This window comes from Macaca nemestrina, chromosome 11 (assembly GCF_043159975.1).
Source record: "Macaca nemestrina isolate mMacNem1 chromosome 11, mMacNem.hap1, whole genome shotgun sequence".
NCBI lineage: Eukaryota > Metazoa > Chordata > Mammalia > Primates > Cercopithecidae > Macaca > Macaca nemestrina.
Window position 1 is genome coordinate 60,117,904 of NC_092135.1, and position 19,648 is coordinate 60,137,551.

General features: G+C 35.9%; 1 protein-coding gene across 1 annotated transcript in view; it reads right to left on the bottom strand.

Moving 5' to 3' along the window:
• LOC105483341 (interferon induced with helicase C domain 1) overlaps positions 1 to 19,648 on the bottom strand; it is a 52,003-nt gene that overhangs the window by 23,726 nt on the left and 8,629 nt on the right. The window contains exons 3-4 of the mRNA XM_011744168.3: positions 16,317 to 16,463; positions 2,879 to 2,983 (exon numbers count right to left, since the gene is read on the bottom strand). Coding sequence (XP_011742470.2) covers positions 2,879 to 2,983; positions 16,317 to 16,463 — 252 coding nt within the window. The remainder of the gene's footprint in view (positions 1 to 2,878; positions 2,984 to 16,316; positions 16,464 to 19,648) is intronic.

Sequence of the window (19,648 nt, forward strand, 5' to 3'; positions counted from 1 at the left end):
GGTTAGACAGATAGCTCAATAATCTTCCATATTTTTGATTTAAGACTAGGAGATTTGATAGGTGGCCCTAAGTTTAAAAAGAAGCACAGTGTGGATACAGAAAAAATTAGAGTTGGATTCAATGTGAGACTAGCATCCAAAGAATAAAAGCTGGGCGAGTGCTAAATATTCAGCCTGATTCTTGCCTTATCACATCCTCTGACATAGGGATGGAAGAATTTATCCACAGAAGCAATGCAAAGAGAGTTTTCTCTTCTCTGTCACCAGAAGGAGAGAACTGGGCTGGTATCAATGAGCCAGGAGCCAATTTCCTTTATAAAATAAATGTTTGGGTTTTTGTTTGTTTGTTGTTTGTTTGTTTTTGGCTTTCTCTGAAAAGCATAATCAATTAAATGAAAATAGCATTTAAAATATGCACAAGCTTGAATAACACTGTGCCCTCCCTCTACAACAAGTATTGATTAAAGACTTAAAATTATATTATACCATATAAATGGTCAAAAAAGAAAATCAAATAAGGCTTAAATAATAATATTCTATTGGAACTACACCATGTGGCAAATTTCATTCTCACATTGATTTTGACAGCTGAGTTATTCTTGGAGAGAAAAGGTCTGTCACTGCATGTGTTTGAAATCTACAAAGTATTCCTTTACCTATAGTATGTAACCACAGAAAAATACACCATTCCAGCTGGACAAATATTAATAGGCATTATCTTGAAATAGTAAGGAAACACTTTCTACATATCAGGCCAATGTGTATTGCCAAAAATATTGCCACTTTTTGAGAGGCAGTATATCTTTCTGAAAATGGGAAACAGAAAAAAAAACCTTTCATAATATAATTAGAAAATTTGTACTTTAAAAGTACCGGTAATTATGTTTACTATGGCATAACACTTCCACAAAGGAATAGAACGTGATTGCTTTAGGTCACACCTTATGGCCCATATATGACCTCTGGAGGAGGAGGAAGGACATATAGAATAAAGTCCCTTTTGATGTCAGCTTCAAAGATTAAAGCACAGTTGCAGATTCTGTAATATTTTTCAGTGCCTCAATATGTGTTTAACAGTTCACCAATTTATCCAAACCTCCTTTTGAATTGATTCCTACTTTAGCTTATACCAGGCACTTGTGGGCAAGGAATTTCATAATTTTACCATTTCAGAGATTGACTACCCACTAGGCAAAGTAATTCTTTGCTCCTAAGTACTGATCCATCTAGAACTTCAAGTGGTGTTCTTTCAAATGTGTTTGTCTTCAAAAATGTATTTGCCTTGGAAATGTATTTGCTTTTCAAAAGTAGATTGCGTTCAGATTTATCATGTGTTTCATGCCACATTGAGGACTAAAAATCAGCAAATACATTTGTTAACAGCTCTAAATAGGCAAGATGCCCTGCACATAGAAGGTACACATTAAATATTTATTGAATGAATGGACATTGTTGAAAAGCCCTTACTTAGACGAATGAAAATTAGCATGATCTCCAAAAACTTTAAACAACCTATAAAGATGTTAAATATTAGCTAGAGTATCTATTTTGAGTTCTAGCATAGCATGTAATAGAAATGTTAATTATTAAATTGAACAATTTTATGACAAGGATAGAAAAAACAAATATAATCCAAAGAAATAAGCACATGGCAAGAACTCAATAAACACTGACTGAATTGAACAGAAAATGAATTCACCCTTTTAAATGAAGATTAAAGTTGTGAATGACATTTGATGAATTGGGTTTCCTCAAACTAATTCGTTCTAAGGGATTCGGGAGTGTCATTGTGATAAAAGGATATATGAAAAAAGAGGTGCTACAATCTAATTTGGAAAACATTTAGGATTGATGACCATCTTTCTATAAACTATTTTGCCGCCTTAGGCCTCTTGTGGATATCAATTTTTATAATTCTTCTGACAATGCAGGATAATCTGAATTATATAATATATTCTTAGGGGAAACAACTCAATCACAAATGAAGAATAAAGTAATCTGTTTCTTAATTTATCATTTTTCCAATGCTTCTTAGCTGGCCCCTTGCAAAGCGTTTTCTTTTTGTTTGTGATTTGTTCGTTTTAATTGTGAAATACTTCAAACACTTAGACAAATATAGAAAGGTATATAATAGACACCCACTAACCCATCGCTACATTTAATAATGTTAACATTTTAGCTTAGTAGTCATCATGAAAATACACACTCAAAGAAAAGAAAGAAACAATTTGAAATCTATCAGACTAACAAATCAGGAAAACTGATAACAGAAAGTACTAATGAAGGTGTGGGGAATTAGGAAGAGGCGCACTCATTTATTGCTGGTAGAATATACAACTAATATGGAGAGTAATTTGGGAAAAACCTGGTAAAATTTTCATTTGGTGACCGAAATATTTTGCCTAATATCAAAAGATATTTATATAAATTTGACTTCTTTTACTTATATATGTAATTTCTAGTTAGTCATACTTCTCATATCGATAGTATCAATTTTTTATTAAAAATGCACTTTAATTTAAAAAGTAGAGTTTGGAAGTAAATAAATGTACCAAATTGAATACAGTCTATTTAAATGCAGTCAAATTAATTGGAACAGATCTCATAAATAAAATAGATGACATGACTCTATGGAATGTGGCATATGCCAGATCAAAAAGATACGTACTGGATCAAAATTAGAGAGTTTGGTTCTAAGACTTTTGTAAGTTACACTTTTAAAGAAAGTGAATGGCAAAGTTCCAAAACTATTTCACTGTAGAAAAGAATTGCTTTAATTGCATAAATACATTAGGGAGGGTATGAACAGCCCCCATGCTTCCACTATATGGCGTCTTATTTCACACTTTTTAAGGTTTACACAACAGTTAGGCAGTACCTGAATCACTTCCCATGGTGCCTGAATCACTGCCCATGTTGCTGTTATGTCCAAGACTTTCATCTAAGCAGCTGACACTTCCTTCTGCCAAACTTGTGTCTGATTCTGCAAAGGAAAACATTTTAAAATATTTTTAAAATATTTCTGAGAATAAACGTATTTTAACTGCACACCTCTACAGCACACAGTACATACAGTTCAATTCAAGTGGGGAAGGCACACCCAGACAATTATGAATAAAAGGTAAGCGCTTCTGGCAGGCTACATTAAAAAAAATCCACTATGGATGAGCAGCTGCTGGGTAGTGATTCAAATACATATTACCTACTTAAAGTACTACACATCCAATATGAGAGCTAAAGCAAATTCCTAAGGGTTTATAACTTTTGTTGTCCTGCTACATGTAAATGTTGCCCAAGAAAACAATATTTAGGTTTGATATGTCTTCTAAACAAAAGTAATACATAGAAACCTTTGAGCTCTTTTGATTCAAAATGATAGGGAATTAATGAAGTACAAAAAAGTAATAAAGTACCTGGATCTACTGATCAGTTATGAAAATGATTGTTTGGCAATAAACATAAATGTAAAATCTTAAAGAGAATTTGTTCAAAAAGAATATCACTAAAGTCTGGCATCACAGTTGTACTAGAAGCTCATGTGAGGTTGGAAATAACTGTTTTTCTTTACTATAATTAGACTAAGCCTCTATCAAAGAGTTATGGTTAATATGGATGGATGGCAGTGCACATCCTTCATTTATGAATCCCGACATTCTGTTTTCAGAACTCAGGATCAATTCTTTTTGAAAACCTTCTTTCCCTCAAGGGAAGAATTCTTTTCTTACAGTTTATTTCCAAACACTTAACACAATCTCATTCTCAAGCACCAGAACTACCATTAAACTGGTAAAAATAAAGCAATGGTGGTTACTAATATCGGCTTTGGAATCAGAAGGACTTGCAAAATTTGCTATCCACTTTGTTCTGAATCTAACAAGTTCCCCTTATTTTAAAATGAGGCTAATCCCACTTACTTCACAGCCCTTGATAACCTTTGAGTAATATTAGGTACAATAAGCTCTTGGCACAGGACTTTAATTTCTGGTGATTAGAAAATGAAATAAAAATCAAGAAATGATATATTCCTAGGATAGGAGTTCCATTAATGTTCTTCTTATAATTAAAAATATTTTATAATATTTATGCTTAGATAATATTTCATCCTAAAGCCCCTTAACAGACCAATGAGGTAGCTCTTAGCTATTTAAAACTAGTTTAAGTGTCATATTTAGGGCTGGAAATAAAAATGGATGAAAAAATAGACACATAGTGTGTTTTAATAAACTTCTCTGAAAAGAGATAATATAATACTCAAAACTGCAAATATTTCCTTTTTCCTTAACTAGTTAATTTTTTCAAGTCAGCCATATTAAGGTATAATTTACTTACTAGAAAGAGTACTCTTTTTATGTTTATAGTTTGAGAAGTTTGACAAATGTATACAGTTTTGCAACTTTAAAGAGTTTGACATATGTATACAGTTATGCAACTACCATCATAATTAAGATATTTCCAGCACCCCAAAAGTCTCCTCAAGCCTTTTTGTAGTAAATCCCTCTGGTTATCTGATCTGGTTTCTGTTCCAATAGTTTTTCCTTTTCCAGAATGTCATATGAATGGATTCACGCAATGTGTAGCCTTTATGTCTGTCTTTTTAAACTTAGTTTATAATAATTGTGATTCATCTATGTTGTTGTGTGTATTACTAATTTGTTCCTTTTTATTGCTGACTAGTATTCCACTGAGAATCTGTGACATTTACATCTCCCATCCAATTTGGATGAGCCTATTTAGTTTAAGAGCTATAACAGAATTATAGCCAATGCCAATCAAATATGTAAGATATCTTTCTTAAAAATTAAAAGTAAGCTGATAAGAAATTTGTAGAAAAATTCTCAATGGACACACATACTGTTTAAGTATATTAGCACAACATAAATATACTAATGTGAAAATACTGTGCTTATCAGTTGTCACAGATTAGTTCTAAAACTCAGATTTGAGGAATCCCTTATGATCACACGGGAAAACCTGCATATCTCACTGAGAGATTTAAAATATGGCACTTTGCAATTCCCAGAGGTATGTCTTGTTAGAAGCTCAGAGGCGAGTGTAGGATAGAACTGTCAAGTAGAAGAGCGTTTTGGGCAGATATACTGATGAAAAGAGAGTATGATTTGTAAGCAAAAGGCAAGGTGTAAAATGAGATGGGGAAAATGTCATCATAAGAATAATTCTAGATCTAGAAATATAGGCTAAGATTTTTGAGGCAAAAAAGTGAATTTTGACATGCTTTTCATTTGCTGTTTTAAATGTAATATTGAGAACTGAAGAGAATATAAAAATTACTGAAAAAATACTAACAATTATCTAAAATCTAAGACTGTATCATTAAATTTTCCAAGTATAATAGAAATAAAAATTATATTTGATTTCCGCTTCATTTTCTAATCGCTATCAGTTAAACTTTAATCTTAAACCTACTTCATCTACATGTAGAGTCAAGATTTCTCCCAAGCTTTGTTTTAACATCCATAAGTTTTGGGAAGGAGCTATTTATGCAATGTGCACGAATAATTGATGAATTGTTTTAAAAGTTGCTACCCAAAATAGGGTATTATTAATAAAGTCTATTATCTGGATTATTTTGATCTAACAAACCAATCAGCAATGTGTCAGGAAGACACTGAACTCAGATATTTCACAGATGTAATGTAAATTTCATTTTAATCTCTCAACATTCTATGTGGTAGATACCCATTATCTCCTGTTTCATAGGTGAGAAACCAAGGCTCTGAGAGGTTAAGTGGTATATCCAGATCACACAGCTACAGTGGGGCAGAATCCTTATTTCTGCATCTAAGTCCAGTGTTCCAGTGCTTTTTCCCCTAACACTAAGCATGGCTGATGATTTGGGTGAAGTTTTGTCAACACAGTGTTAAGAGCTGTGGTGTTGTTGTTTTTTAACAGCAAGAGACATTTTCATTGTATTGTCACATTTTCTATCCATCTTGAAACAGAGCTTATCTTTCCAAGAAAAGAACTTAGAGAGACGATTTTACTTTGCTAACATTTCTGGTTTCGTTGATAGATTTTCACTAACTTTACATTTAAGCGTCCACACTTCTTTTTAAACTTTTTTCTGCACTCAAATAAAAAGAACACCTCTGTTCTTGTTACATAAAATTAATTGCAGTAATCCTGTAGAGATTATTATGAAAATGAAAGCGAATATATAGAGCTCGATTTCTTTGTCATTTTAAGGGTATATAAATCTTCAGTTTCTCCACATAAAAATAATATTTTTTCCTAGGCAGCAAATTCTTATGCATTTTGATATGTTTTTGCTTTCATAGAAATGTAAGTAAAATTTAATAATAAAAGAAAATATAATGTATTTCTTACAATAGGGAGAACGCCTTCCCCAGAGATCTTCCTCCTGCATTCACTTTTAAAAATATATTACACACAAACATACACGCACTCCCAAAAAAGCAAGATCAAGAAAGTGCTTGCGTGAAGCCAAAATTAAACCAACCTATTGAGTTTAAATGCCAAGAATTTCTGAAATTGATTTATTTAGGTTTATCTTGTTTTGTTCTTTGTATTTTTCAAACTGTGTCAGTCTGGATTTAACTCCTAATGAATAAAGTCCTGCGTTTATGATTTTACAAGTAGATCGTATGGAGTCAATTGGAGGCAGGCCTTGCCGTGAAAAGAATTTGTGCTTTGGAGTCCAACAGATCAGTCTCCAGATCTGAACTTAGCCACTACTTACAAGCGAATTAACCTCCTGTTTTAAAAAATATATATAGAGAGGTAGTAGTCTCTATTTTCTCACTTATTGTGAGAATGATTCGGTTAGACCAAAAAAAATGAAACTTGAAGAGAAACAAATTTTAAATTCTCATTAGAGGAGCTTTGAATATTGAAGTTATATTGTATAATAAGTTTAGTTAAGTTTTATGTAGGTGTCATTTCCTCTAGGGAAAATATCAAAGCTAGCTATGAAACAGATTAGAAGATGATAGTAATTGAACTGTTAAGGAAAAGCAGTTATTCATATCAAAAGCTATTGGAATGAACGAAAATTATAACTATCTAGTTAAGAGACAGGATTTTCTTTAGCAATTTTGTAAACAACACAAAGAAGAACAGCTTTGCCTACAATGACAGAAAGTGCCTAAGACCAGCCCAAAAGCCATGGAAAAAAAAAAAACGCCTTATTTTGCAATCACATCTTGAGTATTTTGCTAATAAGGCAGAAATATTAACTGAAATCCAAGAAATTTCTTATTTAACATACTCTAGACCTTAAATACTTTAAAATGTTTTAAAATAATTTAGAAACCAAAAATATTGAAGTTAAAAAAAATTCAAACCAAAAAAAAAAAAAAAAGAAAAACCAAGAGGTTGAAGGCCTTTTTAGATCTATTTCAATGTAAAGTCTGCCCTCTGCTGGAGAAAGCTAACATAGCAAGTAGTGGACAAGTAGGTATTCTTTACTCAACGAGCTAAGCTTCATTAGGTAAAATTCAAATTGATTCTTGCTTCTATTCCTACCAGGTAGTGCCTCTCCTACTTTTGGCCTAGAGGCATTTATCACCCCACAGAATATCTTTCCTTTCTTTCCCGTGGCCTCAGTCAGTCACACACTATTTTTCCCGAAAAGTGGTTTTGCATTACAGCAGGAAACGTGAGGGGAAACGGCCTCTGTGCATATTGAGAAAGAACAGCACCAACTGCTCCTGTTCTCCTGCGAGTCAGTGGTGACAAGGTCTTTAGTCCACTTTCACTTTTCATGATAATTTCATGTTCATTCTATTTCTGACCTTGTGATGCATTTTAGCTTCACCTTTGCAGCTATCCCCACCTTCCCTCCAGTTTCATAATCCTCATGCCTGGAAGGTCCAAGCTACCCTGAAAGCTTGAAACATGTGAGCACGTTTGGGCATACACACACAAAGACTGCATGGGCTTCTCAAGTGGGCTTACACTCATACTGCTAATAATATATATTTCCTTTTCTTTTGAAATAACTTAATCTTTTTTGAGAGGAAATAGATCACTTTTATTTTCAGCTCTATGTATATGGATCTACACACACACGCACGCGCGCACACACACACACACACTCACATTTTGGTCTGTCAGATTTTCCTCTCCGTGCCAGGGAACATGTGTTCCCGCAGAATGGAGAGAAGCCACCTCCACCCACCTTGCATATTCTCTCCTGGATCCAAGCTTCTAGGAAATGAGTTCCCCAAAGAGAAAAATCACTCTCCTAGAGCCACAGGCCCACATGGCTATCCATGGAGCTCCTCTGCTCCTGTTTATAGAATTTCTACTGCTGAAATGTTTCTAACAGAATTAAATTTGAATTGTGTGTAATGAGGTTGGCTTAGATTGTATCATTGATGCCCTTTAGCCTTTGCACTTAGGTTCTAATAAAGAAAGGTAGTTTTTAAAGCACAGGTTTCAAGGATAACAACCCCCACCAGAATGACCCATTCATTCACTGCCAGTCAGTAATGGAGGCAGAAAGTCCTAGAGTAGAGTCAGTTAAGAGTGAGGAGCCAGATAACCACATGGGAAGTAAATCTTGGCAATAACAAGGTTTGGAGACGGCAAGGTAGAATGTGAATTAGAAACCTCTTTGGCTGGTAAGCACCTTTCAGGAAAGGCTATAGGAGTTAAGCAAATTTAAGTAGACATGAAAGGATGGAGGGAGATATGATTACATTAAGGGTGCCCAGGTAAATGTTCAACAACTGGCTCTTTGGTGGAGGGAGATATGATTTTTAAAAGGTTTGTCAATTTCCATGGTGTAAATATTCGCACTGTGGCCAGTTTCCAGCATGATATCCTGAGTGGAGCTGGAAAGAGATGTGCATGCTGGGCTCTTACAAGCCAGTAAGATCCAGTTCCAGCATTCTGCTAGATATATTCCTCTACCTAAGGACTTCCCTACAATCATCATCTAAGATGATGCTTGTACACACATACATTGTGCTGGTATTTTATAATTATCCAAATGATTAATGGTATACTTTTAAAAGTGTGTGTGTGAGGAAAAGTATTGTAAAAATTGCTGAGAAATTCACTAACTTCCAGTGATCTTAGAAGTCGTAAATCCTACTGCCCTCTCCACAAATGCTCTCTCTCATCAAACTGTTCCTCTGAACACATTTTGAGCTTTCTTGTGCCTGTGCTTTTGCTCATGATGTTTCTGAAACCTGAAATGTTGCCTGCTGCCTCTGTTTACAAATCCAGCATAGTGCTCTCAAGGCTCAGATGAAATATCTGATATTCCTCATCTGGTAAGCTTTCTCATCAGTCTTCCTTCTTTCACAGATCTTGTCTCTTCATCCTGTAATACAGATCTTGCATCTCTTTTACCATGGCTAGATTACGGTTTCTTTGTGGAGGCATGTCACTTGCTTTCCTGAATTAGAGTATAAACTTTTTGAGCAATTCCTCAGTGCTTGGTTCTCTCAATGAGACTATATTATCTGACCAACTCACCTCCTTCTTCCTATTTCTCTGGCTTCTGACTTAATTCGCATCCTAAAATTGTGAAGGGAAGATCTGATGGTCTAAATTAAAATCACTGCTTTTGTTAAAACTCTGCTAAAAAAAAAGCTTAACGTTTGTAGTCATAAACGGGTATCATGAAAATAAATCCAACACGTATTAACTGCACACTAGGGAGATTTCTTTCTGTCTTTCTGTCATAATATCTATGTCCCCATTCCTGAGGTATGAATGGTAATCCTCCTAGAACTATTATGCAACTGTAAGCCATATAACTGACCCAGATACCTCATGCTAGGTTGCAAATAAAACACAAACTTACATAATCCTTTAACAAGTACCAATATCAGTATCAGCATCAGCATCCCTCTCTTTCTCTCAGCTCAAATTAATATCTGTCTTTTGGATTGCCTCAGTAGTACTGCTAGTTCTCAATAATCAATGATAACTAAATTTAGAATAATAAAAAAGTAAAGGAGTGTGCTATCTTACTTCAAACCAGTTCTGATATAGCATGAGTGATTCTGAAACAGTCTTATTGTAAACTACTGTATCAATTATTTTTTTCCACTTAGGTTTCAAATGCTATGGTTTTATTTCTAGAGATTCTAAAAATCTCTAGATTTCTAGAGGTTAGTGCTACAGAACATTATTCTGGTCCTCAAGTGCAAGGATAAATTTTGTGGCACTTTTACAGAAATTAGTATAGACCAAATCTAAGATTGGACTTCGGTCTATAAAAAGGCAAAACAAAACAACAACAAAAAAAAGTGCTATAACAGATTGGGCCAGGGAGAAGAAGGCTGTTTTATAAAGGTCAATTTTTAAACCCCTCCTACAGAACATGATCTATGCAAAATATATCCACAATATATTCCAAAGCATAATGTCACCGGATAAACCTAAGGAGTGGAACATATGGGGAAATATGAGAAAGAAGGTATTAAAGTCTGAAAACAAGCAGGTTGGTAAGCTCATTAGCTGGGGTGGAATTTTAAAATCTTCACGTGAACGAATATATAAATCAAAATACACACATGCAATCACAGTCATGCGCACTGTATATTCACACATGGCACACTCTACAGTTACATTATAATCTTTCACGCTGAAACAGTGAAATTCCATTGGCTTTATAAATGTAAAGGCGCCCTCTGCTGACCAATCTGAGGCATTTGCATTTTCTAGTTTTCACAATAGGGCAGCTCTAACACAATGATTAAAGAAGTTGCCGGGCGCGGTGGCTCACACCTGTAATCCCAGCACTTTGGGAGGCCAAGGCGGGCGGATCACAAGGTCAGGAGATCGAGACCACGGTGAAACCCCGTCTCTACTAAAAATACAAAAAATTAGCCGGGCGCGGTTGTGGGGGCCTGTAGTCCCAGCTACTCGGGAGGCTGAGGCAGGAGAATGGCGTGAACCCGGGAGGCGGAGCTTGCAATGAGCCGAGATCGCGCCACTGCACTCCAGCCTGGGCGACAGAGCGAGACTCCGTCTCAAAAAAAAAAAAAAAAAAAAGAAGTTTAGGGGGATTTTCTGCTCCACTCTGCATAAAAGTTTATATCAAATGCAATAAAGTTAATTTAGTTTTAAATGTCACTTAATTTTCTTTGATTTTATTGTAATGCATTAATTCCTAAAATAGTATAATGAAAAAAGGTTAATGTGAAGTAACTACTCACTTGTTTTGACAAAGCAACAGTAGCAGACAATTAAAGACTGATTGCACAACTAATTTTACTGTAAACTTATAGAGGTCAAATAATCCAGTCAATTATTTGCTATAATTAAAATGCTTTTAATAGAAAATGAAAGCAGGCTTTGTGTCCCTCTGATGTTTCCTAGGGAAATCTGGTCTAGAGAAACACCAAAGTTTTGCAGTTATCTTCTTGTTATAAGACGACCAGTGACTTCAGAAAGCAGAACTATAGCATCCAGCATTAAATTCCCATTAATAGTCTGAGAACTGTTCAAATGTTGTTTAGAAATTTTGTTAATTTGGAAAAGGGCAAATAAAAAAATTGATATATCTTAATTACTAACCACTTTTGTAATGAGAAGCAATTGATTGTAAACAGAGGTGGGAGGAGGAAAAAGGACACATATCAACCCCCAAGTTTGGAGATATGACGAAATCACTCTCTAGAACAATCCACTAGAGAACTCTGATATGACCTCTAGTGCCAAAGAGATATGTGTTTAAAATTAGTTTCAAGGTGGACCACTGTTACTGATGGTGGTGTGTCTTATCCATCAGATGTGTTACACACACACACACACACATAATCTTTGCGTTAAAGCTATAAATAATTAACAACATTTGCATAGCACTAAGACTACTATGCACTGAGAAAATATTTGAGAAACTGGTTCAGAAATAATAATTATAAATATCTTAATTTAAAATTACAAATAATTTGAGTCTTTTTACACATATAAAAATCATATTTACAGACTGTGTGCAGCTTAAGGGACAAGTTTTTTTCAATGCTATCTTGGAAACTATTTGAAACTTGAACCTAATACAATGGAATTCAAAATAAAGACTAAACATTATCAATATCAAGAAGATACACAAAACAAAACTGCACAAATGCCTATTAGAAGCTATGGAGTACCTCCACATTTACCTCGATTGTTACTTCTGTCAGAAAATGCTTATGCAGGCAAAACCCTTCCATAGTAAATTCTGCAAGAAAAACTTCAATCAAAAGAACTCCAATAATTTCTCTGGACTAATGGTACTTTATAAGTTATTAATATCAGTAATTCTTAGTCCTGAAGATAACAAGGAAACAAACAGACACTTGGAATGCCAGCAGCGGTCTCTAAAGCAAAGGTCTGAAGCAAAGTGCTACATTTTCATAAATAAGTGACCCTTTGCTAGTGCTCTGGAAAGGGCCAGAATGGATTAAACTAACCTGCTCTCAAATCCACATGCGAAATCCATATACCATAAGGAATCTAAGGACTAGAAGACCGTTAAGATGTTTGTGAATTGGATGGTTCCTCGGATTACTGTGCGGTTTACTGTATACTCTTACATGCTCTCAGACTATTATATATTTTAATACCCTGTACTATTCTTTCATGGCACATACTGCAAGTGTAGTTATACAGTTACTATTGCTGGGCCAACACCTCCCTCAGTGGAAAGTTCCATGGGGGCTGAAGCCATTTCTTTTCTTTTTTTTTTTTTTTTGAGACAGTTTTTTTGCTCTTGTTGCTCAGGCTGGAGTGCAATGACGCAATCTCAGCTCACTGCAACCTCTGCCTCCTGGGTTCAAGCAATTCTCTTGCCTCAACCTCCCGAGTAGCTGGGATTACAGGCACCTGCCATCATGCCCAACTAAGTTTTTGTATTTTTAGTAGAGATGGGGCTTCACCATGTTGGTCAGGCTGGTCTTGAACTCCTGACCTCAGGTGATCCACCCACCTCGTCCTCCCAAAGTGCTGGGGTTACAGGTGTGAACCACCACGCCTGGCCTGACTCATTTACTCTTAATTATCTCTTACCATCACAATCTCCAGATAAAGTCATATTAGGCTCCATGGCCATGAAGCCATTTCTATTATGTTCCTGAGTTCACAGTACACAACAAGGTGCCTGGCACATGACAGGAGATTGGAAAATAGTTGCTAAATTAAAGAAGTGAAAGGAAGAGAGGGAAGGAAGTTAGAGTGAAACTTCTAAAATAATAAACTTCCTTCTGAAAGGAAGGAGGGAGATAGAGAGAAAGGAACCCAAGAGGAAAAAGTAAAAATAAAAACCTTTTCTGTCATATATATTCTGATATAATGTCTAATATCATTATTAAGTTTTTTTTCACAAGATGCATCTTTAAGTTTTATACTAAGAAGTAAAAATTTAAAAAATTTTAAAACTTTTGCCTTTAATTTTGTTCACTCAAAATTCAGAGTAGATTAACTACAAGCTAATGCAATGCATTAGTCTGGTAATCTTTGATGATAAACCCTCATTTAAGATGCAGCGTCATCTCTCAGCATTAGCTCCATCTTCACTTCTTTCTAGTGTGGATTTACGGAAAATGGCCAGTAACTCATAGAGATGTCGGGTAGCCTGTAAAGGACATTTATTAAAACATGAAAACTCCACACTCAGATAGTGGATTTTGGCATTCCTATAGAATCATGATTTTTAAAGGCAAGTGCAGCTGTTCAAATGAAAAGCAAAACAACAACAGCAGCAACAAGAACAACAAGAACAACAACAACAAAACTATCCTGTATAAGCTTTGCTATTAGCAGCAGCAGCATCACCAGAGTTTCTGAGAAAGGTGGAATCGCATTACATTAAAAAACAAACAGCAGCTCAAGTCTATAATCCCAGCACGTTGGGAGGCCAAGGCAGAAGGATTCCTTGAGCCTAGGAATTTCCAGACAAGCCTGGACAATATAGTGAAACCCCATTCTCCATAAAAAATACAAAAATTAGCCGGTTATGGTGGCACATGCCTGTGATGCCAGCTGCTTGGGAGACTGAGGTGGGAGGATTATTTGAGTCTGGGAGGTCAAGGCTTCAGTGAGCTGTGTTCGTGCCACTGTACTCCAGCCTGGGCGACAGAGAGACAGCAAGACCCTGTCCCTGCCCGGCCCCCTCCCCCGCAAAAAAAAGAAAAAGAGAAAAATCCACAATCAGGCTAAAAAGCAAGCCAACCGTGAAAACAATTGGTGCTATTTATGACAATGAATTGATATCTTGCATACTTAGGAAGCTCATATAAGCCAACAAAAAGAAGATGAATACTCCAATAGAAAAATGAATTTTAAAAGTATTGATAATTAACGAAACAAAGAGAATGAAGTTCTGAAATTCTTTTTCAGCAGAAATCAGAAAATGTAAATTCAAATAACAAAATACCATTTTTAATAGTGGCCAAATTGAAAAAGATTGAACATGATAATATTATTCGTTCTCGTAGAAGAGAATTCAGGGAAATAAGCACTCGGATCCCATACTGTTGGAGAACATGTAAATTGGTACAAGTTCCTGGAGTGAGATTTGACATTAAGTATCAAATGTGTTAAAATTGTATAAATCATTTGACCCAGAAATTCCAATTATATAATATGTTTTTAAGAAGCAAACTGTGACATAAGTACAAAGAGAGCTATCGAGGCATTATTTAAATGTTCAACAATTGGTCAATTAATTATACTGCATCCAAATGGTGGGACCATTATTTAGTCATTAAAAATCAGGCTGTAGAAGAATATTTAATGAACATAAGAGAAATGACACTATATATACACGTTCAGGTATTTTAAAAGCCCAGAAGCACACATAACCAAATGTTAAGTGTAATATCCATACTCTGGGAATATTGGTGACTTCTTTGTGTGTTTCTGTGTATTACAGATTTCTTGCAATGCATGCATATTACTTATCTAAGTACAAAATAACAAGGCCAGGCGCAGTGGCTCATACCTGTAATCCCAGCACTTTGGGAGGCCAAGTGGGCGGATCACCTGAGGTCAGGAGTTCGAGACCATCCTGGCCAACATGGTGAAACCCTGTCTCTACTAAAAATACAAAAATTAGCCAGGCATGGTGGCAGGTGCCTGTAATCCCAGTTACTTGGGAGGCTGAGGCAGGAGAATCGCTTGAACCCGGGAGGTGGAGGATGCAGTGAGCCAAGATCATGCCACTGCACTCCAGCCTGGGTGACAGAGTGAGACTCCAACTCCAAAAACAAAATAAGATATAAAAATAATAAACTTTGCAGTGGTGTGCTAGAGTTAGTGTATACGGGCTCACAGGAGCTAACTGGTAACTTTTCAGGAATTTTCTGAGTTTTTAACCATAGCCATTACAAAAATTAAATTATATTACATTATATAAACTTACGATTAAAGAAATTATTTCCAAGCAAAGGTAATAAGGTATTTAAAACTCATCACTTAATCATTTAACTGTCATCTTTGATCTGGAGGCTATCTCCGTCTTTTGCATCTGTATGGTGGGAAAGCTGTACAATGCTGTGCCACTGCACAGCTCTTCCCAGCTTTGTTTTCAGTGAGCTTATGTTGGAAGCTTGAAATAAACCTGAACGAGAACATTCAAACCACAGAGACTGGCAAATGCTACAAACTAGGGCTTTTTCTTTTCCCCAGAGAGCTACGTGTTACATTTACTAGCACACCACAGGCTTTAAGCAACTATTTCTTGTGAAAACAGAATAAGGCCTTTTGGCAGTGAAGGGGAGAGGTGGATTATCCTATTAAGAGCAGATTAGAAAGGGAAAAAATAATTAAGTAATTTATTTCTACCAGGGCTGTTTCAGTATCAAAAAGGTGGACATGGTGGTCTTCAGTCCTCATTGATTAGTTAAGGCAATTCAAGCCAAACCCTAGTTCAGCATCTGTTCATCTTCCTTTTTATAGCTTTGATTTTAATTTTTACAACCCAGTTGAATCTCTCTGAGCCATCCCAGTTTAAACCAGAGAAAAAAAGTAATGGCTCTGTTTTATTTTCAGGGTTTTGGGTGAATTAAATTGACTGATCTATTTGAAAGTACTTTGAAACCCATGAAATATAGGGCATTCTTATGATATTTATCTTACAATGACTATGGATTTCTTATAAATTAAAATTAGATGCAGTTGTGTTCATATTTATACCACATTGATATTGGATTAGTTTTAGAAAGCATTTTGGCCAAGAATTATTTTATTTTAATCTCCTCTAAAAATATTATTTTAATATAAAAGTTTACTAACCTTAGTGCCCACATTTTCTCCCTCTGATTAATAGGTTCTGCCCAGTTGGTTTTTCTGGAAGTAGTAATTACTGTATTAAAGTATGTATGTGTTTCAAGTACCTGAAACTACAGAAGAATCTGCAAAAGATGATTCTGATGAGTTATTCTCCATGCCCCAGACCTCCTTCTCCAGATTTGGCTGAACTGTGGTTGAAAGAAGTTGCTCTTCCACTTGAGGACCATCATCTTGTGATAAATTCTCAATCTCTGTGAATAACAATATTAGAATGCAAATCATAGGGCAACACAAGTTTTTGTAGAGCATACATAACTGTTATTGTTATTTTGAAAACAAACCGGAGGTTCCTAATAGAGGTTGCCTGAATATATTTAAATACTTTGAAGTTCTAAATAGAATGTAAATTGTATTACAATGGAAGATTTTATACAATATAAATAGCTGTTATTGTTATTTTGAAAACAAAATGGAGAGCCCCCAATAGAGATTTGCTTTAATATATTGTAATATGTTGATATTTCGAAAGGCTTTGAACGTGCTTCTGTTATGGTACAGTATTTTTAATTGTAATATGAACACGATGAGTAGTTCTTTGTAATGATTAGACTGTAGCTAAGAAAAAAAGATAACGATTATGCTAATGACAAGAAAAGTGATTTCCTGTCTGACCATCACGTTTAGGAAGTAAGTTACTTATTCAGTGACACAAAGTTACATTTAAGGCTGAATTAATGAAAATGCAAATTTGGTAGTTTTCTTTAGCTTTGCTCTTGCCATTTTGTTTCCTCACTGTGTGTTCTGCACGAGACGTACATCTGCTTTAATGTCAGCCTATATTCATGTATTCTGAATTTCTGGGGATTTTTAAAACTTAATGAAATATTCTGTGTCCTTCCTTTCTTCTTTCCTCCATTCCTCCCTTCCAGCTTTTCCTACTTCAACTGTATGTAATGGGTATTTTATTAAGGGCTTATGTGGGTTAAAAAGAAAATCAAGAGTTTTTGCCTTTATGAAGTTGCAATCTGTCAAAGACTGATGCCATAAGGAAAAATTTCTAACGTATCATTTTTTTATTATCTCATCCTAAAGAACACAGAGAAAATGTGCCCCACTTTGTATGGAAAATTTCCTAAAGAAAACTGTTGTGACTTTGGACAAGAAGAAAACTTGGCAATGTTTGCAGTTAGATATTAAGTATGTTAGGGACTATTATATTAGTTAATTATTTTGAACTCACCATATAAACATTTTACATATATTAAGTTATTTAATTCTCAAAATAAACCTACATGGTAAGTAATATTATTGTCTGCATTTTACTGAGGTGATAAGTAATATTATCTTCATTTTATTGAGGAGTAAACTGAGGCACAGAGAAGTCAAGAACCTGGCCAAAGGTCACACATTCAAGGAAGGAGCCAGGATTTGATAAGCATCAGGATCCGGTATGTATCAGGACCCAGAGTCTAAGCTCCTACATTAGTCTGTTTGTGCTGCCATAACAACAGGACCCAGAGTCTGAGCTCCTATTAGTCTGTTTGTGCTGCCATAACAAAACACCATCAACTGAGTGGCTTAAACAACAGACACTTCTTTTCTCACAGTTCTGGGCACTGGAAGTCCAAGATCAAAGTGACAGCAGGGTCAATGTCTGATGAGGGCTCTCTCCTTGATTTGCAGATGGACATATTCTCCCTGCGTCCTCACATGGTTAAGAGAGAGAGAGAAAGAGACAGATGTTTCTCTTTTTCCCTCTTCTTAAAAGGCCACAATTCTATCAGATTAAGGTCCTGTTCTTATATTCTTATGACTCATTTAAATTTTTTTTTTTTTGAGACAGAGTCTTGCTCTGACACCCAGGCCAGAGTGCAGTGGCACAATCTTGGCTCACTGCAACCTCCCCATCCTGGGTTGAGCGATTCTTTTGCCTCAGCCTCCCGAGCAGCGGGATTACAGCTGCATGCCACCATGCCTGGCTAATTTTTGTATTTTTAGTAGAGATGCAGTTTCGCCAGGTTGGCCAGGCTGGTCTCAAACTCCTGACCTCAGGTGATCCGCCCACTTGGCCTCCCAAAGTGTTGGGATTACAGGTGTGAGCCACCATGCCTGATCTGGCTCATTTAATCTTAATTATCTCCTACTATCACTATCTCTAGATAGAGTCATATTAGGCTCCAACATATGAATAACGGGAGGACAAAATTCCATCCATAGCATTTTACCATTGGCTTCCCAAAATTCATATCTTTACTACATGCAAAATACATTCATCTCTTCTCATCAGCCCAAGTGCCTTAACTCACTGCAGCATGAACTCTAAGTTTAAAGCCAAAGTCTCACCTAAACATTGTCTAAATCAGACATGGATGAGACTGGAGATGTGATTCATGATGAGGCAAATACATCACCAGCTGTGAACCCGTGAAACCAGAGGAGCTACATGTTTCTTTTCCATAATACAATGGTGGGACAGGCATAGGATGGACATCCTATTCCAGAAAGGAGATATAGGAAAGAAAGAAAGGGTGATGGGTCCCAAGCAAATCCAAAACTTACTAAGGTAAATTCCATCGTATCTTAAGACTTATAAGGCTTGAGAAAAGCTCTGTTTGGTTTGATGCACTGCCTTCCAGGTCCATGGAAATGGCAGGTTCACTTCTAGGGCTCTGCAAGACAGCCTGCTCTCTCTAAGGGCTCCATCCACACAGCTTTCTGTGATGATAGCTCTGCTTCTAAGACACTGGGCAGGGTCATCCTGCCCACTGGGCAGGGCTCACTAAAACCTGAGAGACAGGCTTGCCCTTTGAAACCAAAAAGGAAACTGCCTTGGCCCCTGGGCCTGTGGTGGAAGTAGCAACCCTGATGACTTCTGAATCACTTTTTGGGGCATTCTTTCCTTTCCTTGAAGAACAGCACACATTCACAGCCAAATAGCTCTACGGTCTGGTTCTGTAGAATCCAGAAAGTCCAGTATCCTTTTCTCATTCTTCCCTGCCTTCTCTGTCTCCTTCAGTTCAAACTGAAAGTGTATTTGCTGGTATAATGTATCTCTATTCCTACCTTCTGCTGAAATGACTGATTAAGTCCATGAGTGGCACCCATGATCTTGTTATCAATTGGTTGTTCAGCCACACCCTTGGTGTTCTCTTTATAACACAGTTTCTCATTTTTTGCAATATGAATAGGCTGAGGATTTTCCAGATATTTAAATTTTGGTTCCTTTTTGCGTAACAACTCCTTCAATTAACTTCTCTTCTTTTGCATTTTACTATAAGCAGTCAGGAGAAACCAAGATGCTCCTTAAACATTTTACTAAGAAATTTTCTCAGCCAAATATCCAAATCCATCACTTGTGAGATCAAGTTTTATGCCATTTTATAAAAGGATCACCTTTCTTCCAGTTTCCAATGACATTTTTCTCATTTCTTTCTGT